This window comes from Neopsephotus bourkii, unplaced genomic scaffold (genome assembly GCF_033783945.1).
Source record: "Neopsephotus bourkii isolate Nb327-2 ecotype Australia unplaced genomic scaffold, CSIRO-AGI_Nbou_v1 NB_284, whole genome shotgun sequence".
Lineage (NCBI taxonomy): Eukaryota > Metazoa > Chordata > Aves > Psittaciformes > Psittacidae > Neopsephotus > Neopsephotus bourkii.
This window is the reverse complement of record NW_026900793.1, coordinates 662,709-685,436: the sequence shown is the minus strand read 5'-3', so window position 1 is coordinate 685,436 and position 22,728 is coordinate 662,709. Positions and strand designations below refer to the sequence as shown.

Genomic DNA, 22,728 nt, shown 5'->3' with positions numbered 1-22,728 from the left:
CCGCCCTGAGGGCCCCGCCCGCGGTGCTTCCCGGCAGCCATGTCGGCGGGCTGGCAGACGCCGTGGAGGGCGCTCAGTGCGCTGGGCCGGCTGCTGGCGGACGAGTGCCCAGAGCAGGACGTGCGGGCCAAGCTGTGCCAGCTGCTGCCTCTGTGGCTGGGGCTGGGGCTCAGCCTGATCGTTGTGGTCCTGGCCTGGCGTCTCTACGGCGAGGCGGTGGCCGCGCTCTGCTACAGGACGGACCCCTCCGCCCGCCGGCCCCCCGGAACTGCCCTCGGCCCCGGGCCCGCGGGGCCCAACGCTCACTCCTTCTCCCCCGCAGGCCGGGCCGGACGCAACGGCGCTGCCGAGCGGCACTGCCTGCCCTGGTGAGTCCCCAACGACACCGGGCCCCGACCGCTTTCACCCCCGCCGCCCAGCCCGGCACCGGCATCTCCGTGAGCCCCCCCTAGCCCTGCATGCCGCCGAGCGTCCGCCGGGTAGTGCCACAGTACCCAGCCAACGCCCCCCCCGGCCGCATCCCCACACCAGTGCTCCCAGTAAACGCTGCCCCAGCCAGCCCTGCCCATGCTGCCCCTCTCTTGCAGGGACGGTCTGGCAATGGAACGAGGGAAGACACACCGGGAATGAGGACTGCCAAGACGGCCGGGCGCTGCCTGCACCATTAAAGCGCTGTGCTTCACCTGCAACCCCTTGCTTTGGCACCTGCCGCCATCACCACAGAGGAGACAGGAGACTGGGGCAGGGACATTTATTGGGGCTGGGGCACTGTGCCCGCAGCAGGCGTTGGCCTCACTTGGCCATGTAGTACTGGGTGGGCACGAAGGGCATCTTGGTGACGAGGGCCGGGTGCTGCTTCTTCCTCACCTCGACGGTGAGTGTGGTGCCAGCCCGGCTGTGCACTGCCTCCACGTAACCCATGGCGATGTTCTTGCCCAGGGAGGGCGAGGGGCAGCCGCTGGTCACAGTGCCTGCGGACATGAGGACAGGGGGGTGAGCAGGGGCTGGCAGTCCCAGCAGCCTCCCTTGCCACAGCCACAGTTTGGGGTTATACCCACACAAGCCCCGCTGCCCCACCCACCCACGGGAGTGCCCTCGGGGTCCAGGATGGCCATGTGGGGCCGTATGGGGGGTCCCACCGACGTCAGCCCCACGCGCTTGCGTCTTGGCTTCTCTTTCACTTGTGCCATGATGATTCCTGCGCCAGGGAAGTCCATGGCCGCGCGCCGGCGCTTCCCTGTGGGGCAGAGACGGGTGAGGGTCCTTGATGTCTCCTGGGCCCCTTCTGCCCTGTCGGGGACCTGGGGACACCTCACCCCTCTGCTTGCCCCAAGGAGGAAGTGGACGTGGCCCCAGCCTACCCAAGGTCCACATCAGCCCAGCCTCAGCAGGGGTGGTGGTCTCGTCGATGTCGTTTCCATAGAGGCAGAGCCCGGCCTCCAGGCGCAGGCTGTCCCTGGCTGCCAGCCCTGCCGGCCACACCTCCGGGACACCCAGCAGCTGCTCAGCCAGTTCCACTGCCCGCCCTGCGGGCACTGAGATCTGCAGGGGACACGGTGGGGTCAGTGGGACATGGCCTTCCCCTCCCTCGGTGCCTGGGTGCAGGCGCAGCTCCCAGGGTACCTCCACGCCATCCTCGCCAGTGTAGCCGCAGCGCGTGACCCGGCAGCCTGGCACGCCAAAGACCGTTGTGGTGATGCTGTTCATGAAGGAGAGCTTGGCTAGGTCATCTGACAGCCCCGCCTGCAGCACCCGTGCCATGGAGGGACCTGGGGAGGCAGGTGTCTGGGAGATGGCAGTGTCCAGGGAAGGGTGGGATGGGAAGAGGGCACTGACATCCACTGGGCAAGGGCCCAGAGGAGGGCAGGCCCCTGTGGGCCCTGCTACCTTGCAGAGCCAGCAGAGCGTTGTCCAACACCTCCACATGGATGTCACCGCCGGTGGCCTGCAGCTCTGCAGCTCTGCCCTGCCAGGGTGACAGCGCACTGCTGCCATGGGGGCCAACCCCATGTGTGGCCATAGCCACCTCTGTGCATGCAGCCACAGATATCCCTCATTCCCACCACGCTTCCCCCCTCCCACGGGGTTCAGGCAGCCATGTACCCTCATGATGGCCAAGTCCTTGTCAGCACAGCCGGCATTGGACACCACGTAGAGGTGATCTTCCAGTGTGTTGGTGACGATGAGGTCATCCACGATGCCACCTCTCTCGTTGGTGAGCAGTGTTAGGGTGCCCTGTGGGACATGGCCCTCAGGAGTGTGGGCAGGCTGCTCATGTCCTCCTGTGTCCCTCTTGGACATGCCCAGGGCCTGTGGCCCTGCCAGACACCTTGGACCCCCGTACCTGTCCTGGCTTCAGCTCAGCGATGTCCCCCACCACCAGGCTCTCCATGAACCTGATGCGGTCCTGGCCGTACACACGAGTCTGGAATGGGCCGGGAGGGGTGTGAGGCCGTGTGGGTGCCCCCCGCGGTGCCCCCCCCCCCCCCAGGGTACCTGCAGCATGTGGGAGACATCGAAGAGGGAGCAGCGGCGGCGGGTGTGCAGGTGGGACTGGAGGTGGCCTTGCTCGTAGTGCAGCGGCAGGCTCCAGCCCGCGAACGGCACCATCCGCCCGCCTCGGGACCGGTGCAGCGCGTCCAGCGGCGTCCGCTTGAGGCTCTCCCCGGCCGCCGCCGCCTCTGCCCCCCCGGGGCGCTGCTCTCCGGCCCCGCGGCGAGGCGCGGAGCCCTGCGGGGGGCGGCGGGACAGCGCAGCGCGGCAGCCCGCCCGCAGCATCCTCCCTCCTTCCCTCCCCGGCACAACCCGCTACGGCCCCGGGGCGCCTGGGACATGGAGTCCGGCCGGCCCCCGACCCGCCCCCCGACCCGCCCCCCGGCGCCGGCCCGGGGCTGTGCTGGGCCACGGCCGCCCCCCTACAGACAGGCAGGCACTGGCAGGGCCAACGTAGCAGCTTTTAGTGGTGGTGGAAGCACCCCCCCCCGCATCTCCTCGGTGCCCCCTGGCCGCGGGAGCCTTTTGTCGCGCAGGCAGGGCCAGGGGCTGCTGCCTGGGGCAGACGCAGGGTGCGGGGACCGGCAGAGCCACGGGAGCTGGAGGGCACCGGCCTGGGAGAGGCTCTCGGGGGCCTCCGGGGCGGCAGTGCTGCTACCGCGGGCAGACAGCACAGGAGGAGCTGGGGAAGGGCACGGGGAGGGCCCAGAACCCCCCCACCCCCAGGGCCACAGGGACAAAGGCCGATGTGGGAGCACTGGAGTCCACTTGGGCACGCAGCAGGCAGCTCACTCCGGCCAGCACCGCCAGGGCTCACGTGTAGGAAAGCAGGTTGACATCGTAGCAGCCATCCACCTGGGAAAGAGAACAATGTCAGCCCTGCACTGCACCACCCCAAACCCCATCCTGGCAGGAGGCTCCCCCAGCAATGCGGCCAGGCCGAAGCTCTGCGAGCAGGGTGCTGGAACTCACGTCGAAGCGGCCGATGCGGGCAGCTGCCTGGCGAGTGCGGATCACCTCTGTCAGCACCCACATTTGCTGGACCTCTGCTGACACCTTCTCCGGGTCAGGTAGCTCCTGGAAAGAAACAGGCACAGTGCTGCAGAGTGGGAATGGGGCAGGTGGGCTTAGTGACTGCAAGCTTGAGCAGTGGTGTGGCTGCATGGCTGTGCTCCCCAGGAACCAGGCACTATCACAGTAGTGCCCATGCTCCCGACCTGCTGGTGGTTTCTCAATGCAGGGTAAGCAGGGCCCCACTCTAGGAAAATGGGCGGCTGAGGACATGGGTGACCCTGAGCCCTGGGTGCTATGGTGCCGACACAGCCCATCTCTGCTGGCAGGCACCCAGGATGACAGAAAGCACAGCACTGGCTTATGATTAAACACCTAATTGCACAGTCTGGAGTTTCCCAACTGCTTCCCTCTGCAGTGCTCTCTGGGTTTGGTGACAGAAAGCCGGCTGCAGGTTCTGGTTCACCCTGGGGGCCAAGTGGGACCCATGGGCTCAGCAGCAGCTCCCCAGGCTGGGATGAAGCTCTGCACTGCTTCTGCCCTGGCCAGCCCTGCCTGCAGTGTCAAGGTGCTGGTGGGTGCCTTGTGCCAATGCCCCTGGCATCTCCCTGGAACACCCCTTGAGAAGGGGGACGTGATCCAAGCAAGGGACTGGGGTGTCCTCCCTAGCAGACGTGGGCAGGGACTGGTGCTCCCAGCCCTGCCGAGGCTGGCAGAACCCTTGCCACTGATGCAACGCAGACTCCACAGCACCCAAGCTCAGCAGCAGAACCATAGCTGTGAGCTCCCTCTGCCCATGGGCTGCCTTGGCTGGGCAATGTATTCTGCAGCATGCACCATCCTGCTAGGGTCTGGAGCCAGTGGGGCAGGGATGGGGCTAGCAGCCCCACCAGGGATGCTAAGGTCCATGGCCAGCACCCCACACAGGTCCCTCTTCCCCCCAGTACCCCAGCAAGGTCACTCACCCCATGCAAGCTGGCTGGCTGCTCTGGAGGGGTCAGCTGGGAGAGCCAGGAGGGGAAATCCATCTGGGGGCTCTGAAACACATCCAGAGGGTCACATAAGGGTGTCCCCAGTACCACCTCCGTCTCTCACACCATGCAGCACGCTATGTGGTTCAAAGCCCCAGCATTGCTAGGGATGTAAGTGACACTTTACCACCATTAAAGGAAATGTTGTCTTGAGTTGTTGTTTGCCACCCCTGAGTTGCAGTAACCTCCAGCTCCAGCCCTGCTTGTCAAACATCTACCCCAGGAATAGGCAGGGCTGGGGCTGGCTGGAGCCATCCGTCCCTTTGGCCCCCAAGAGCCCCAGCAAAGGATAAGGACTTGGACCCGCATCCTTGTGTCCACAGGAGGGAGCCTGAAGCTCCAATAGCTGCAGGGAGCAACACTTGATAACGGTGGCCTGGCGTGGATTCGGGGAGGGCAGCTCCCACCCACTCACCTTCTGTCCAGGGGGGAAAACCTGCAGCTCCTCGATGGTGAACTGGAGCCAGACTGGGGAGGGCTGCCGCAGGATGAACCGTACTGCTGTCACCTGCTCCATGTCACACAGCATCTGCTGGGGCAAGGATGGGGACAGCAGTCACCAACAGGGGCTGGCCAGGCCACGCTGCACAGGGACAGCTTTTGGGATTGTAAGGGATCTTAAAGCTCATCCGGTTCCAGCCCGCTGCCATGGGCAGGGACACTTCCCACTAGACCAGGCTGCTCCAAGCCCCGGCCAACCTGCCCTTCAAGGCCACTTCACCCTAGACTTTCTCCAAAGAACCCCAACCCACCCTGAGCGGAAGGAGCCCGAGGGAGATGTCACCTCGTGGGGGCTGTCTGGGCTGAGCGGGGCAGGGGCACAGCCAGCACCGGGACCCTCGCTCTTGGGGGTGTACACGGAGGGACATCAGCACAGGGCACTGGGGACCGGGCAAGGAGGGGTGAGCCCCAGAGCATGGGCGGTGCCACCGTGCAGCCGTGCCGACCTGGTTGCGGTGGAGGGAGAAGTAGTCCTGGGCGCCCTGCTCCGTGTGCGGGCAGGGCATGAGGCACACGTCCCGCAGGCAGGTCACCCAGCGCCGGGAGCCGCCGGGCCCGGGCCGCTGCACCCGCACGCTCAGGAACGCCGTGTAAAAGTTCTTGAAGACGATCTCCTGTACCTGCGGCGGGACCGGCGGCTCAGACCCCGCCCCGAGCCTCCGAAACCGGCAGCGGCATCCCCCGCAGCAGCACCCCTCTTAGCGGAGCCGGTACCCCCCACACCAGCATCACCGCACTGGGACCGGCAACCCCCTTACCCATACCGGCACCGGCAACTCCACCCCACAGCAGCACAAGCCCTCCCTCCCCAGTACTGGAGCCTTCACTCCCCATACCGCAACCGGTAACACCCTCCCCCCCCCCCCCAAAAAGGCACCGCCCGTGCCCACCCATACCGGCACCAGCATCCCCCTCTCCCGCTACTGGAACGGGCACCGGCATCACTCCTCCCCGCGCACCGGGACCTGGCCACCGCTAGCATCCCGCCCAACACCGGTACGAGTGTTGTCCCTGGCAATACCGGGCACCGCCACCGGCACCGGCATCCCCTCCCCGCACCGGGACCACTCCCCCCAGCACCCCTGTCCCCTCCACAGCGGTACCGTCCCGCCGCAGGCCGCACTCACATCGGCGGCGTTGCCGCGGGGGAAACGGAGGTCGATGACAGCGACGCCGGGCCGGGCGGGCTCGGTGCCCCCGCTCAGCTGCAGCGCGGCGGCGGGGCGGGGTGCGCAGGGCAGCGGGGAGCGGCCCGGCCCCACCGGCAGCCCCGGCCCCGCCGCTCCCGACATGGCGGCGCCGCGCGGCCGCCCTTCCTGGGCGGGGCCGGCACCGGGGCAACGCCGACCGGAAGCGGGGCCCTCCCTCCCGCCAGCAGGGGGCGCCGCTCGCCCGGTGCTGGGGCGGTGGCCGCGCACACGCGTTCCCGGCGGACGGGGCCCGTTCACCCCCGGCAAGGGCGGCAGCGGCGGGCGCGGCCCCGTGCGTGAGCTCCTCCCGCCCTAACGGACCCTAAAGGGCGCCCCGGGGAAGCGCAGCGCGGATCCGAGCGCGGTCGGCGCCAAGGAGAAAGAGAGGGAAGTGATGGAGGCGGCGGCCGCGGGGCCCGGGCTCGTACAAACGGCGGGCAGCGCTACACCGGGTTTAACTCTTTTAATAAACGATTGGAGGCTGTATCAAAACTCTTGTAAAAAATTAGGTTTGAGACGTCACTGATGTTCTTTTTTTACTATGAACTGATCCTGCCCTGCTTTTTCTCTTCCCCCTTTTTTTCCCTTCTTTCCCCCCCTGCCCCTTTAACTTTTCATCTTTTCCAACAGCATCCCGGCACTGAGCAGCCGGGAGGAAGTGCACAACCCGCAGCCAGGGGCCGGGGAGGCTGCTCCGGCACCGCTTCCATAAGTAGAGGCAAAGAGACAGCACCAGCCTCAGAGAAACCCTCCCATCACCACTCAAACTCCCCTCCGGGTGTGGGGTTTGCTCAGTAACAGGCCACCCCAACCCCAGTACTCGTGGGGAAGAGGAGACGCTGTTGCATCGTGGGGGCCCCACTCACCCTCTGGGCACAGTGCTGAAGCCAGAGGTACCCGCAGCCAGTCTGACTCAAGTGATGACTACTGCAGGATGTGAGAGAAAATAGCATTTCTTTCATTAAAAAACAAAAGAATCAACCCCCAAATCTAGAAGCTGATCCCCACCTCTGAGGAGGAGGAGGATGCTGGCTGCCCTCCAGGGTCTCTCCTTCACCAGCCCTGTATCACCCTGGAGCTCAGCTGCAGCACAGCACTGCCCTCCCCTTTCCCAAACCTACACATCCCACTTCAGGGGAACAGCAGATTAAATGTAAAAACTTAAAACCATCGACTTCAGAAAGTCCCTTGAATTTAATTATTTTGTTTTAGGCTACCTTTCATGTTACGTCCTGTAGCTAGACACACGTGAATAGAAAAAACAGTACAGTTAGTGTTAAAGGCAAACAGCGGAGACCCAGAGTGCTACCCCAGTGCTGCCTGCTCCTCCCAGCCCGACCCATCCCGACCCATCCCGTCCCCTCCCTCCCAGCCGCCAGGAAGGCGTGTTTGAGCCGAGAGCCGAGATTTTTTTCGTTTCTCTATGAATAAAATAAAACCAAAGCTTGTTAGGCAAAAATAAAAGGAGTGTCCCCCCGAGTCCCCCGAGTGCGGCGGGCACAGCCAGGGAGCGTCTGCTGGGGTTCTGTGTTCCCGGCTGGCGAGGGGGCTGACGGCCCACAGACAGCACTGGTGTGGAGCTGGAGTGGAGGCCCCTTCTCCCCCCCCCGCCCCCCGAGATCCTCCTGTTCGTTAAGGGGGCACGTAGGGCGGCGGGGACCTGTACGGGGTCATGTTCTTCGGACGGGAGCCTTTGCCTTCCATGGGTGCGGTGAAGGGTGGGGGAGGCTGGTAGGGCGGTGCATTGGGGTCCTCATCCCGCAGCGGTGTGTACTCGCCGATGGTGTCCTGGTTAAGCGGCGTGGTCTCTGGCATGCTCTGGTTGGGGTACTCCGGGGGGGGCAGTGGGGCTTTCTCCTCCTGGAGGATGAGGGGCATGCTGGAGGACGGCGGGGGCTTTGAGTCATCCAGCTCGTCAGCAAAGATGATGGGCACGCCTTTCTTTATGAAGGTGGCCTGGTCTTCGATGGTCAGCTTTCCTTTCCTCTTCTTGCGGTAGCAGATCATCGCAATGATGCCGGCCACGAGGAGGATGGCGGCCACCACCACGGCGGGGATGACGGTGTGCAGGTACACGTCGTCCTCGCTGCTCTTCTCGGGGTCTTTGCCTGCTGCCACCGTCGGCGTCGCCTCCGAGATCACCCTTCCGTCCTTTGTGACGGGGATGAACTGGATGTGCCTGCAGCTGCCAGAGCCCACCACCGACACGTTCAGAGGCTTGAACTCCGGCTGCAGGACGTTGGAGAACGCCGGGCTCGGCCTGCCAGAGTCATCCGCAATTCTTTTGCTCAGAGTGCGGATCTGCTCTCGGGGACAGGGCTCTAGGGGCAGCGTGTTGTTCGTCCACTCCACCACAATGGAGCCTTTGGCAATATCCTGCACTGTGATGGTGCTGCTGTTCCTGTCACCGAAGGCCAGAGCCAGCTTCTTTACCAGCATGATCTTCTTATTGATGTCATTCACCACAGCATTGTGGTCCCCTTCCAGCCTGGCCTTGAACTTCACCGGAGACTTGTCCCCATGAGGGCGTTTGTGGACATGGATTTCAAAAGCATCCACCGCAAAAAGCCCACCTTTGTCAGTTGCATACATGAAGTACTCGTGCTTCCCTATGTGGTTGTGGTCGGGCATGCCGTACATGAGCTGGCTGGTGCTGTTGAACTGCACCCACGAGTTCTCCTCTATCATCTGCTGCTCCTTCAGCTTCAGGGTCAGCTGCAGTTTATCAGTGGTGGTATCCTCCTTGTCGTAGAAGGTATCCGATGGTATTTTAACCTCGAAGTAAGTACCTTCCCAAGCATCCACTCTGTCAATGTGATTTGTCAGCTTGGGTGGCTCATTTGGCTCCCAGGGCCGGGGGATCCCGCTCGCTGTGGTGCGCACGCGGGTTGGTGGCGAGGCTGTTGTCAGCTTGGAGATGGGGGATCTGGTGGTGCTGGGGGGCTTTGTTGGACGGGGCGTTTTGGGTCTCCGAGTAGGCCTTCGTGTCATCGTTGTGGAGGAATCCGTGGTGGATGGCGTGGCTGGCTTCAGAGTGGACACTCTCGGTTTCTTGGTGGTGGTTGTGGGTGGTGTGATCACCGCCGTGGGCTCTACGTACCCTGGCATCGTGGGGCGAATTGGCACGGTGGCCGTGCCAGTGCCTTCTGCTACCCTGGTTGGCTGGATGGGTCCCAGAGTGGGTGTCTGGACGATGGGGCCTCTCGTTCTGATGGTGACTGTAGGCTTCCTCGGCAGTGGTATGGGCTCCCGGACCGGCGGTGCCGTTGTCTCTGTTGGGGGTGCAATGGCTGGTGACGTTGGGGTGGGGACAATCCTGGTCGGTGGCTCTTGCGCGGCAGTGGTGGGCGGCCCGATGGCAGTCAGAGGCGTAGGGGTGGCATTGATCTGCCGCCGCATCCGCTTTGGGAGGTGAGGCTTCTTGTTAGCAATGTGCCAGCCAACAACAGGGTAGCCCAGGTGGGCAGACATGGTTCCTTCCTTAGCTGGAGCCTCCACCTTGCTGATGTTGGGGACACTGTTTTGGCTCAGAGAACATCCCAGTTTCCATGAGAGTAAGGCCCCGTTTTCCACCACCTTCTTTGCATTTCCTGGTCCAGCCATGAAAGCCGACATGTCAAAAAGTCTGTTATTTACAACAGGAACCAACTTCATGTTGTGAAGCTCTACCTCCGAGAAGCTTCTCATTCTGCTTAAGAGTTCAATCCTCTGCTTTGGTGTCATTTTTGTTAGGTCGGCATCCAAAATGACAGTTAGGATGGTGACGGGCTCTTCCGAGCCACACACAAACGGTGCTGCATCACTCGTGTCTTGGATGGCCGCTCGCACTGACTGAGGCTCGTTGTGGTCTTCTTGATGGACCTCAACAGAGAAGACGTTTGCAGTCTGTGGCACATAGCTCCCATTGGGGAAGGGCTGGAGCGTGGTCACCGAGATGTAATGGACACCCTTGTCCGTGTCAAGGGGCAGCCCTTCCAGGGAGCTGCTCTCCGCGTTCCAGTGTAACCAGGAAGGCAAGGAGTCCTTCCCAGCTTCGGAGATCTACCAAAGGAAGAAAAGAAGAAGGTGCTCTTAGAAGTACAGCATTAGCACAGGTTTTAGCAGTAATGACACTTAATTTGAAGGATTAAAGACAAAAACCTGCAGCATAAGGAGGGAAGAACATCCTGGCTACAGAGGAACAGCCTGTGTCTTCTCCTCTCTATGGTGGCAAGGACGAGCTCTGTAGGGCACTGGTCCCAAAGGGCTTCAGAAGCCACAGGAGGTCATGAAGTCCTGCAAAGGTCCCTCACCTGCAGGCACCAGCTCTCTAGCGCTTGCTGTGCAACTACAAAGCACAAGTGGTGCATTTTCTTTGAGGGCAGAAGGGGAGTTTAAGTCATGGGGACAGCTACAAAGCTGAGGATAAAGTTACACCATGCAACAGAGACGATCCAACAACTGCCCTCCTCCCGCCCCCTCCTCTCCCATCCCTGCTTTCCCACTCCTTTCCTCTCCGGATCACACCCTGCAAGCCCATCGCTCCAGCAGCCTGACATGTGGCCACCACAGCACTGTCACAGCACTGTGGGCAGCCAGGGTCTCGGCACTGGGGCACTGCTGGCCATCACACACAGCAGCACACCAACCAGGGCTCACGGTTAGCTTAAGGTGAGAAAGATTTCACTTTCATACAGTACCTTGCTTCTGCAGGCTACAAACAAGTGGCTTTGGCCAGACCACAGGCACCTCAGGACTCCAACACACCATTTAACTATGTCTTTTAGGTCAACAGCAACACCTTCTCTTTTACATGACTTGCGGTGCAGACTGGTGAAGCACAGTCCAAGAGCACAAACCTCCCCTTCAAACTGCCCAGCCCCAAAGCATGCGGCAATGAGGCGTCCCTACAGTCTAGAGGAGCGAGCTTGTGGTGACCTCACTGGCTGCCTCCTCAATCCATTTGTACCTTTCTCAGCCCACCCTCCTCTTCCAACTTCAGGTCTCCTTCCCAGCCAGCCCATGCCCAGACCCAGACCCTGCAGGTCTCCTTCGGCTCATGTGGAGAAGACCCAGGTTCTCTCCGAAATGCCACGAGCCCAGCTCACACCCTGTCAAGGTGCTCCCTGCCCTGTGCAGGGGAAAGCCACGTGTCACAACCTGCAGGACTCCTGCCTCCTGCCCTGGGCTGTAGTTGAGGGTGGATGCAAACACATACACACCCCCCCAACTCCAGCTGACATCCATCCATCTGCTCTACAGCCACTCACCGATCACAAGGCACTGCAGAGCCACCAAGGCTGCCCAGTGGAATGGGTGACAGTGCCAGCTTGGCCAGCTGTGACATTTCCTGGGGCGATAGGTACAGCAGGACAAGTAATTTGAGCTCTGCCTGCATGAGTTTCAAAGTGCCCTGGCTGGGCTTCACCACGAGGTATCTCCCCAGAGGAAACAGCGTGTTTTGGGGCTCACAGGGACACATTTAGCAGCTTGGTCGAGGCTCTGGGCTTGCTCAGTCCAACGCAGGGGGCTTTGGTTACTCTGCAATTCTGTAAAGCTCATGATATTTCATAGTTTATGCAAACACAAAGCCAGGCCAGGAGTTTCACAAGGAATGCGAATGAAACAGGAGTGCCCCTGTGCCCAGCAGTGGGTGCAGAGATGGGGCTGGACTCACCAGAGCTGCCAGCCACAGGCCCTGCTTGGGAAGGCCCTGGGATGGCATCCGGAGTGATGCCCAGTGCTGCAGCACACTGAAGGGAGGGCAGTGGGGCTCACAGAGCACCCCTGCTGCAGCTTTCAGCCCACTGAAGGGCCTGGATGTGTGGCTTTGCAAGAGTAACACAGGACCCAAAAGCGTTTTGGTAAGAGGAGCATGCAAAAGCTTTTGTGCAAGAGCCGCAGCGGGTTTCGGCCATGATCACACAGGCACCACCCTCATTCCTTGCCTCTGCAGAGGATCAGCCCCGTGTTCAGCCAGCCTGGACAAGCTGCAGAGCACATCATGAGACACATGCTGGGTACAGTTTATAGAGCAGAGTTTAAAGCTATTAGCACAGCTTTTGGTTAACTCCTCAGCAGCAACATCTGAGAGCAGGAGATTCTTGCTTACACCAGCTGGAAGAAACCACCCCATGGGACCTATACCCCTATACCCCAGTGCAGCCCACCTGAACCGAGGTCCTGAGATGTGAAAGTGCTTCCACTCAGCCTTGCTGTTCACCCCTGTGCCTGGCAGCTGACAGCAGGTTTTGGCAGGGCTGCTGCTGCATGCCCACAGCCCACCACAGCACTGACAGGAGCTGCTTTTATCCCAGCCCTTCACCTGAGACCGGTACCTGGAGCCAGGCCTCCCTGCAGGCCTCCTCCAACAAAGGACCAGATTGTCCTTCCTTGGCATCTCTTCTGCCGAGAGAGAGCAAAGGCAGGGGCTGCTCCTGCCCAGCCAGAAGGGCTGAGCTGCGCTTGGGTTCCTTTATGAAAGGGTAATTCCATCACACCCTTTAAAAACACAGCTGCCAGGACAGTGCCCAGTGGAACCCAGCATTCACAGCAGCAGGATCTGGATGGTGCCACTCCTTATCCCCTCAGCCAAAGCCAGCCACTAACCTGCCACATGGGGAGGAGGAAGGGCAGGGCTGGGCGCACAACAGGAACAGGGCAAAGCCCCAGCATAATGGAGACTCACACAGTCAAGAAGGATAAAATGTTAATAGTGAGCGGTTAAACACGCGCTGAATGTGTCATTTCAAGGCCACATTTGGAACAAATCCTTCCTTCCCATGCACTCTGCAAAAGCCCTTAATTACAGGATCACACACACTCCACAGCGATCCTCCAGAGCTTTCCTGGGAGCTGGGATTTGCTGCTGCTCTGTCCTCCCTGGGCACAGCCTGACTGAAGAGAGGCACAACAAGCATTACCATACCTACTGCCATGTCACAGGGTGCATCTCCCTTCAACCACGTGTGCTCCCATGCCTGATAACCAAACTCGCTTGGGAAAGGTGGCCGACCCCTGTGCAAAATGGACAGTGAGAGTGGCACAGGCCAGCCCGAGTGTTTCTGCTTGGAAACCCATTTTTAACCTACAGCTTACACGTGAGCTCATGTTCTTAAGGGCCCATGCTGGAAAATGAAAGCGCAGCTAGACAGATTCACACGGAAAACCGGGCTCTCCTGAAAAACAAAAACAGGCCAGGCAATCATCACCCACTGGGACAACTTGTTCTAGCAGGGATGCAACGGTTGCAAAACGTTTCTAAACCCACTTAAACTCGATTTAAAAAGAGCTGAGCTAGTTCAGCTGCATTCAACCTGCGAGGAGATGTGGACTGTTTCTAAGGGTTCTGCAAGAGGTGATTGTAACAAGTTTATGTGTATCACACTTATGAAATCCATGAAGATGCCTGTGCCTGGGAAATCTTTGGGAAGGCAACAAGTTTGATAGCATGGCTCTGGGTTAAGCAGAACTACTGCCCTGGCAGCAGAATCCATCTGTGCTCATGTGAAAAGGAAGAGACCAGCAAGATTAGAGGAGATAATTAAAGTGGTTATCAGGCTGAATAAAAACACTTGTTCCCAAATGAAGGCTAACCAGAGGCGTTGGTGTAGGTCTGGTCTGTCCTGGTCACGGCTGCTGCTGTGTTCATGATACAGTGAACTGTGGACTCTGTTCTACCAACGTTTCCTTCAAATACTGCTTCAAAGGGTGTTTGTTAAGGCTACACATAGTTAATGATTTGGGATCTCTAGTTTTCATGTTAAAAGTTTCCCTGTTTTCTATGTATGCAATAAATATGAGCCTTAAGCCCTGCCATTTCCCGCAAGGGCTCTGGTTTCAAAATAACTCTTCCGTTGCTCAAGAGGAGAAAAGAAAGGCTGTCTTTGTTTTCCCATTATTTGAGATAATTGCAAATAAATGCTTATAGGTTAAAGATTACACAAACCCGGCAGTGTATGGAAGACCATTAAAAAATTACCTGTGCTTGGGATTTGATATCCATACAGGGGCCTTGCTGAAGACCTTGTTCATGAAGTCCTTTCAGATAAAAATAACAGGCCACGACTAGGCCAGCTACCAGCAGTCAGCTCACGAAAGAAGATAGCTCAGTTTGATTTGGGTTTTTGACACTTAGATCTTAAAGCCCTACAGCCAACAAGACAAAGATAAGCAAATGAACAGTGAGCAAAACCACCGCCTCGCAGGGAATCCAGGCAAAAATCCACATTCTTGCCTACAACAGTGCCCTCTAAATCCTCCAGGTATTTACTCCTCCTCCTCAGGATGAATCCTTCAGAAAGGAGGCAACAAGCCCTTTGCCAGGAGACAGGTGCCACGGGATCCTGCCACAGGCCTCCCTTTGGCACACCACTGTGAACACATCCCGGTCCTAGAGGCATCAGATGGGATCTCCCCAGTCTGTGCTGTCAGGCTTGCCACAGGCAGCAGCAGCAGCAGCAGCAGCCAGGGACTGCTCCTCCCTGCACCTTGGGCAGGGTGAGTGTGAACGCTCCTGCAGCTCTGCCACATCTCCCACTGCCCCTTCCCCTGCTTGTGTCCAGCTGCTGCTGGGCCAGACCCATGCAGGGATTTCACCTGGAGCATAATTACTGGTGACAATTCACTGTACAACAGGCTCTCCTTCAGCATCACCCTAACACACACGGCCAGTAATGAAACCAGCCCTCTCAGCACCTGAGCAGAAGGCAGGCTGAACTGTGCCCAAGTTGACTGACCTAACCAGTGTTAAACCAAGTCTGCAGCACTCAGGGTTCTGCAAGCAATTAACCAGCAGGCAGGGAAAAGAAAATGGAAATTCAAATGCGATTCAAATGCAAATATAACTGCAGAGAAAGAGTCAAACCTAAGCTGTTTGCCTAAACCCCAACTTCATCTTAATCCCCTGGCTAATGCCCTAGCACCAGGCAGTTTTGTCAGCAGAAGCAACAGGAGGTCTCAGCCCCAAATCAGATACCCCAGGCAGGCAGATTTGGGGCCAAACATCCGTTTCAGATCCCCCCTCCAGTGCTGCTGGAGCTGCGGGCACTGCAGTGATTTGTGGTGCTGGCACAGCCGACCTGGAGCCAAGAGAAGCAATGAGAACACCCATCCTGCAGGCTCCCAGTCAGAGGATGGACTCATCCTGGGAGGCAGGCTCTGCCCATGGGTCCATCAGGTGTGGGGTGTGCATTTGGCCACGCTATCCAGACACCACTGCCCCAGGCAAGTCCTGCAGCAGAGGCTGCTGCACTGGGCCAAGGAACACAATGGCTAGAGGCAGGAGCTGGACAACCATCGGAACACAACAGCCGTGAGCCTTTAGCCCCAAAGGAACAGCCCTGACAGGAAAGCTTGTCTGTATGCAACCAGATGATGACACGAGGAGCCTCTAATCTTACATGCCTTCTTTCCTCAAGTACATCAGAACTGCACGTATGGGACCACTAGGACATCGGAGTGGTCCTGCCCAGAAACACAAGGTGCAGAAGGCACTGGTGGAAGGTGGATGGACACCTTTTGGAGTCTTCTGCTCCCAGGGCACTGCTACAGTGGCGTGCGATGGGGAAGCTCAGCCTGAAGAAAGGCAAGTTACATTTACTTGCCACAAGGAGCAGGGAGGAATGGCAACACTTGCACTTCCCAACAGAGGGGACTGCGGTATCTGCCAGAGCTTCTGGTGCTCGGAGCCACTGCGAGCTTGGGACAAAAGGTGCAGGAACTCGCAGACAAAACCAAGCTGCTCCAGGGCACTGCATGCCATGCATCTGCCACGGAAAGGCTAAAAACAGCCCAGAGGCTTCACTGGCTTCTAGAAGTACGTCAGCCTTGGTGACCCGAGTCTTCATTACCAGCAGGAGCTCACCACCTCTGTTGAGAGACAAAGCTGTATGGGAACAGCCGGTAACTGGTGCTTCCTCTGAGCACAGGGTAGGTGAGGACAGTTAAACTAACTGCACCTTCAGCTGGTCCCTGCGAAAGCCCTGCAAAACTCTTCCTGCACATCTCCGTGCACTGAAGCGTTGCCTCAGAAAATCCAAACCTTCCAGCTTCGACAACTGAGATGCGGGAGGATGAGGCTGCAGAGGCTGGATCACAGGTCCTGGCCCTCAACTTCAAACCCCAGTCCCTGAAGGACCACGTGGCAAAGCAGCTGCTCTGCTTTTACACACTTGTGTAAATCTGAAAGAGATGTTCATGTGGCTGCTGCTAATCTGCATTTGCAAGCCATTAACTGGGCAAGCGAAGCCTCATGCATGGAAAGCAAGCCCTTTCCTTTGGGGATGCAAGCCCAGGGCTCTGCCTCCTGCCCCAAAAGCAGTACTTGGTCTTGATAACTTCTTCACGATCAGTAAAATGGCTCCATGACGAGGCAGGCTTAGCAGCTATGCCCAGCCCATGCCATCCCTGCATACTCCTACCATGACAGCTTCTTTCCAGATGCGCCTCTGTGTCTGCTATAAGGACGCTATTCAGCATCCCACACTGCCTGGGCAAGGGAACACAACAGCTGTTTCACTGGGAGGTCACTACAAAACATTGAGTGTCCCAAGAAATCCTCCTTTCATGGGTTCATGCAAGCAGCTTGGAAGGGTTTGTTTAGCCTTATTGTTGGAGCGGGAAGGCGCAGCCCGCCTGCGCTGGGGCTGGGGTCAGCACGGGCTGCCCACACCCCGCTTTCTCCCTTGTTCAGGGGGCAGGAAAAGCCTTCACCAGCTTAAATCAAAAGTTCAGCCGGGCTCTTCTTTCAGTGTGACTTTTTATAAGCGAAAGGCCAAGGGGAAGCAAAAATACCACAGAGCAGCGGTGCCAAGCGCTGGGGGTTTAGTGCTAACCAGCCCCAGCAATTTATTCCTGCCATCAGCAGATTGCTGGGAAGCTGGCACTCGAGAGCGTGGCAAGGAAAGGAGAACCGGATCCCACCATCTCACGTCTGCTCCTTTGTAGGATTCTCCTTACCGCTGCATTCCTCACTCTCCCTGGATGCTCAGAGCAACAACCTGCGAGAGCAGGACAAAACAAGGAGCTTCCCAGCCGCTCTGAAAAGCTGGTTTATAATTAGATTGAGTCACATTTTCCACTCCTCCAAACTCAGAGCTTGTTACTAAGCGCTGAAAATGCCAAATTCCCTGACTTGGCCTCGCTGCAGGAAAAAGATAAGCGGCCCCCTCAGCCCCCCAGCAGAAATCTTATCAGCTCATCTTATCATCAAGATTGCAGCATGGCAGCCAAGCAGAGCCCTGCCCAAGTCATCCTTTGCCTGGACCTGTTCCAGACGCTGCCATTTATCCCTATGCACTCCCCTGTAAATAGTGCCTGTTGCTACACCTGATTAATCCAATAAAACTGGGGACACAGAGAACTTTTTAAGATACCCAACTTATCTTGTCATCCCACAGCCCCTGAGGAGCACTCTGTGCTTGTCTCCCTCTTCAGACAAATACCTCTTTCATAAAATTCACATTCAGTTCAAACTCTCTGAAATAAGGATCATTGCAAGAGGAAAAGAAATAAAAAATAAAAATCAGTATTTTGTGGCTTTCCTTCCCTGAAACCGAGTGTGTCTTGGCACTGCAGGCTTGTTGCCAGCATCCAGCCCTTTGCTTTGGGGTCAGAGCAAGGCTGAGGCGTGCAGCACAGCCCTACCAGCAGGTACTCCATGTCAGGACTCCTGCAACTCAATCCCTGCAGATCCTGTTCATAAAACAAGGTCCCTGAAGACTGATAAGAGTAAAGCTGTTCAATAAAAGCCACTTCAACAGACAGCAAATAGAGCAATCATTGGAAAATCCAGCTCCTGCTTAGAAAGTTTAGTGGTGGACTTGGCAGTGCTGGGTTAATGGCTGGACTTGATCTTAAAGGGCTTTTCCAACACAAGTAAAGCTAATATTCAATGAAAGCAAGAATCTTTTTGCCCAGATTAATATCCAGTGCTCTGATAAGCCCACAAGCCCATTGCACAGCTGCACTGTGTAAATCACCTACGTGAGCTAATACAGCCTTTCTAATCACTTTTCCACCAGCTATGTTTGCATAAAACAGCAGCTTCTAGGGAGCCCCACTATGTGTTTTATCTGTCTTCCCAACAAAGCCCTGCTGAGACCATGTACTTCAAACCCAAACACCAGGAGCCAAGACTTAGCTGTGCTCACCTGGGAACTCCTCCTCAGCAGCAGTTAACAAACCCACGGCAGATCTACCCCATGGGATCCATCCATACCCAACACTACCAGGATGAAGGCAGGTCAGCAGCTTGACATTAGCTTCAAGGAAGACACAGCACATCACCTCTTGCTCGGGGATGTGCCTTGGGAAGCACTGTGCACCAGGAGTTTCTTTCCTTACAGCATACTTTTAGACCCACCTTTAAACAGAAGCCATCAAATTGCTTGTCTTTATGAACCCTGGGCACTTCACTTAGGATGCTGGATTGTGCAAGGGCTCAAGTATCTTGTGGCTACACTCATATTTATTAGAGGGAACTGGATTTATCCCTGCATCCTAAGGGAAAGAAGCAGGAATTGCCACAGCAATGCCACTTCGTGACTGTATTTAATACTGAGACCCAAGTGCAGTGCCTGCTGCTTCTGGAGTGGCATTAGAAGCCCAGATTTATTCCATTCATTGCACACAGCTTAGAGAAACACCATCACAGCCTCTATAGCCCATGGCTCAGAGTCAGAAAGCTTTTCTCATAGGCTTGGAGACACCAGATGCCTTCCACAGCAGTTTGCCCACCAAGTCAGATAAGCATCCTGCAGGATGAAGGTGGACACCACATAAATGCCTTCCTTTGTGTGTTTCGTCTTTCATGAATCAAGGCCAGTGTCAGCTTTCCCAGCATGTGGCAGTGTACATCACTGGTGGGATGAGGGGAAGGCCACATTTACTGCAAAGCCACCATCCCAAATGCCAACAGAGGTGCTATCAGTGCTAGTGCCACTATCCTTACCTGGACAGCAATAGGTTAGGTTTTCGTACAGATAAAATGGGACAACCTTTGAGACAGGACTAGCAGACCTCATGGAGACCATGGTCAGCACTGTAACATCAACCATCACACATACCTTGCCTAATGTCCACTTCTGGGACCTCAACAACTGGAAGCAGAAACTACAGACCTGGCTATTTCAGCTGATAGCAAAATATCTGAGCAAAGCAAGGCAGCCATGGAAAAGCAAACGGTTGTAGGATGTATCAAACAAGGTTATTTATAGAAGAGGAAAGGAAGTTTTGATGCCTTTACAGGAGGCTCTGGTAAACTTTCATCTGGAGTATTTTGCATAGCTGTGGTCATGCAAACATAAGAAAAATAAACTCAAGCTGGAAGAGATGGAGAAGACAGCTGCAAAGATGAGGAGAGGAAAGGAAAACTTATTTTATGAAAAAGGCTGAAGAGACTGGCTTGCTTTACCTAATAAAATCAACACAGAGAAATACGCCTGTCCCTTATAAATACAAAAAGGAAGTAAATATTATGAAGGTAGAACTGATTTAAGCTAAAGGGCAGCACATATAAATATTTCTAGCCATCTCTAAATTTAGGCTAGAAGCTACATTTTTTTATCAGAACAGACAAATTCCAGAGCAGCTTCAAATGGAAGTGGCAGGAACAGGAAATCCACCTGGTCTTTGGCCTGAGCATGATGTTCTTCAACAACAGGACACAGCTGAGAGGTAACAGGTCAGACTCCACGCAGCTTTCAGTGGAAATAGGGAAAACAGATTGTCAGGCCAGTGATGACTGACTGTGGTGAGGGTGCCAGCACCAACGGCCATGGTTATCCTGCTCCCAGGGTAACTAGGAGCTAGTGGGAACATGCACACCCTTGTACTACCTGTCTGCATGGGGAAGGGGTTGTACCACATGTGGAGATTGGATGGTTTAACCCAACTCTTGTAAAACGCCAAGGTTTTGGTGTCAGATGGTGCTGTTAACCCTTTTGGGAAGGCACAGCAAAGAGTCTTCATTTCCAAGATACCTTCAGACACCAGAAGAGCAATGAGAAGTGCAGTGAGAAGCCTTGTTGTAGTGAGGAAGCTAGAGGACAGCATCTGGAGTGAACTGCCATCAAATTCAGCAGCTGAAATACCTGCAAGCTGCAGCCAACCTTCAAAGGACACACTGACTCCTGAGAGAGGACTCATCTGGGAAGACAAGGCACACGGGAAGGGGATTTCTAACGGCCAGTAAGTTACAATGGCCACAAAGCTGTGCCAGCAGCTGGCTCTGAGCAACATGGAAATGAGACTCCGAAATTAAGACACGAGGTAGTTTTTGACTTTTCTGTGTGTCTGCCTTTGCGTGCTAGAACAGACTTGGTTTTGCACTTAACCCTGAGCTCTCCCCTGTCCTCCAGCAGCACTGCTCCCAGGAGCACATACCTGGTTCACACTGAGCCCTCCCGCGGGTGCAGGAGTGCGTGCCTGCGAGGCACTCCTCCGGATGCCTGGCGTTGTTTCCATCCCACAGCCAAGGCTGCAGAGAAAAGTATTTTGTCTACAGGCGGCTGGAATCTGCTAACAAGCATGGAAAGGGTCTGAGAAGCAGCTTCAAGGTGATCTCCACAGCGATACAAACCGAGCCTAGAATTAATCAGTGGGAACTCTCTGAAAAGGAAGCCATCACACCTTCTTCAGCCTCCAGGTGGGAGTCTGGGGACATCAGCTTTAAAAAAATTAATGAAATTATAGCCTATTTCCCTGATACTTAAGGGGACCAAGTGTAGGCAAGCACATCATACTGTGAACTCTGACCTGCTATTTCATCTCAAAGGGCACAGCCCTTATTCCTTCTCTTTAGAACAGAGAATCAATTAGCAAGATCCAGAACTATTAAAGCTTTTACTGCTCCAGCTGAGAAATGCAGAAGAGAAAAAGACCAGAGCCATTTGTCCTGAAACTTCCCAGTAAAACAAAAATGCACCCCAGCACCCAGAATTGCCTACGCAGTTCTTGCTAGCCAGGAATCAAATCCCTGCAACAAAGGTCAGCTGTGCTCAGCAGCCAACAGGCATCCCCTGCAAGAAAGAGGCCTTCCAGATACATCATCTAAGGCTGCTTACAGTGCCCCAGAGCCTGCTGCTCTTTTAGAATTGATTTCAAGGTGGACAGATGCAACACACACTTGGTCAAGCCCACGGACAAGCATGAGAATCACTCCCAGTGTTTGCTGAGCTATGCACATCCAGCAACTGTTGGGTCCTGCTCCAACCCAGTCCATTTGAGGCTCTTCAGGCATCTGCTGGTGTTAGCAAACATGCCTCAGCACCAAAGTGGCAGAGGGATTGTTGGAAGCAATAAGGTGGGGTGGAAATCATCTAGCAGGATCTTCCTGCAGCTACCGGAGCTATCAAAGATGACTTTTGTGCCAGAAAAGGAGACAAGAGGAAGCTGCGGTGTTATACAAACACTGAACATTATCCTTGCCATCAAAGCAGCTATTGAACACCACCAGGACAAACCACTCTGAAACCATTCTGTAACACAAGATCCCGGGTAACTGCACCTGTCTGTAGCCCTGCACTCTTGCAGCTCGGTGCTATAGTGGTGCCCATGCTCAGAGCACAGGCAGTGTCAGAGCAGGGCAGGCACCGCTGCCCCCCATCCGTGCCTCCTTGGCTGCAGTCAATAAATGTCACGGTCTTTGCTGTAGAACTGGCCCATTCCCTGCTCCAACCCCACGAGCCAGGGGCTCACCCACCACGTTCCTCCTCCCCATCTGCCTGCCTGCCAACAGCAGATGCATTCCTCGGATTTATCTGCCTACCACTGGCACATCGCGGCCCCGGCTCCCTTGCTGGAGCCAGCAGGATCACGTAGCTGGATTGAGAAGTGCGTGACAGTACGCAGAGCTAAAACAAACCCGCCTTCAAGGAGAAGCTGAGCTTTCAGGCTCTCTCCTGACTTGCTCTTCATCCCCCTCGGATCTTCTCAGGCACACCAGAAGGCTGCCTTTTTAGAATGTTTTCTAAAAATGGATTTTTAAAACTGTTTTTCAGTTTTGCTCTTTGGAAGAAATTAAAAAAAAATCCCAAGATTGAAATGTAATCTGTTTTTTTTGTTTGTTTTAACCCCAGAATTTTCTGAACGCCACATGATCCAAGCAGGCAGATGCTGAGAAGTTGTCTTCTCAGCACGTTCCCAAGAAAGGACTGAAGACAGCAGTGTGTTCAGCAGTGCCTACCCTCCTCTGGGCTACTCCAACACTTTCTTGCCCTTAGGACCCATTTCCAGACTCAGTTTTTAAGTGTCTGCAGTGCCAGCAGTACAAGGGTACGTCAGATAAAGAGAACAGCTCCTGTTTTTCCCAAGAGGACTTAGGGACGAGGTCAGGAGAGACTGTGTCAAAGGCAGCCCAGAGCCCCGCTGGCAGAACAAGGTCTATTTGTCTAGCAGTGTTTTGTTACCACAGCAAAGCAAACCCCCTGAGCCTCAGAGCTGCAGTCCCAGGAACTGTGTGGCTCCCTAGATCCTGAGGCAACATCTCCTTATGAATGTGCCCATCGTTCCAGGGGCAGAGC

General features: G+C 56.4%; 4 protein-coding genes across 9 annotated transcripts in view; 1 reads left to right on the top strand and 3 right to left on the bottom strand.

Annotated features, from left to right (window-relative positions):
* Positions 1–24: 24 nt before the first annotated feature.
* On the top strand, positions 25–682 carry LOC133208825 (T-cell leukemia translocation-altered gene protein homolog). The gene is made up of 2 exons (XM_061347006.1): positions 25–368; positions 588–682. The coding sequence occupies exons 1-2, from the start codon at positions 40–42 to the stop codon at positions 628–630; spliced, it is 372 nt and encodes a 123-aa protein (XP_061202990.1). The 5' UTR covers positions 25–39; the 3' UTR covers positions 631–682.
* Positions 683–735: 53 nt separating this feature from the next.
* AMT (aminomethyltransferase) lies at positions 736–2,927 on the bottom strand. The gene is made up of 8 exons (XM_061346992.1): positions 2,497–2,927; positions 2,345–2,425; positions 2,104–2,235; positions 1,888–1,966; positions 1,624–1,769; positions 1,362–1,542; positions 1,082–1,237; positions 736–971 (listed from the first exon to the last, which is right to left on the bottom strand). The coding sequence occupies exons 1-8, from the start codon at positions 2,776–2,778 to the stop codon at positions 793–795; spliced, it is 1,236 nt and encodes a 411-aa protein (XP_061202976.1). The 5' UTR covers positions 2,779–2,927; the 3' UTR covers positions 736–792.
* A 15-nt stretch (positions 2,928–2,942) lies between these two features.
* NICN1 (nicolin 1, tubulin polyglutamylase complex subunit) lies at positions 2,943–6,354 on the bottom strand. 2 transcript variants are annotated; one of them, XM_061347001.1, is made up of 6 exons: positions 6,164–6,354; positions 5,483–5,656; positions 4,951–5,067; positions 4,470–4,541; positions 3,466–3,570; positions 2,943–3,348 (listed from the first exon to the last, which is right to left on the bottom strand). In XM_061347001.1, exons 1-6 carry the CDS (start codon positions 6,326–6,328, stop codon positions 3,307–3,309), a joined length of 675 nt encoding a protein of 224 aa, XP_061202985.1. In that variant the 5' UTR covers positions 6,329–6,354; the 3' UTR covers positions 2,943–3,306. The 2 variants fall into 2 exon arrangements, with proteins under 2 accessions (XP_061202985.1, XP_061202986.1); XM_061347002.1 differs by having other exon boundaries at positions 4,951–5,064.
* A 1,245-nt stretch (positions 6,355–7,599) lies between these two features.
* DAG1 (dystroglycan 1) overlaps positions 7,600–22,728 on the bottom strand; it is a 52,324-nt gene continuing 37,195 nt past the window's right edge. For all 5 annotated transcript variants that reach the window (XM_061346940.1, XM_061346936.1, XM_061346937.1 and 2 more), the window contains exon 3: positions 7,600–10,267. In XM_061346940.1, the coding sequence (XP_061202924.1) occupies positions 7,859–10,267 (2,409 nt within the window). In that variant the 3' untranslated portion in view covers positions 7,600–7,858. The remainder of the gene's footprint in view (positions 10,268–22,728) is intronic.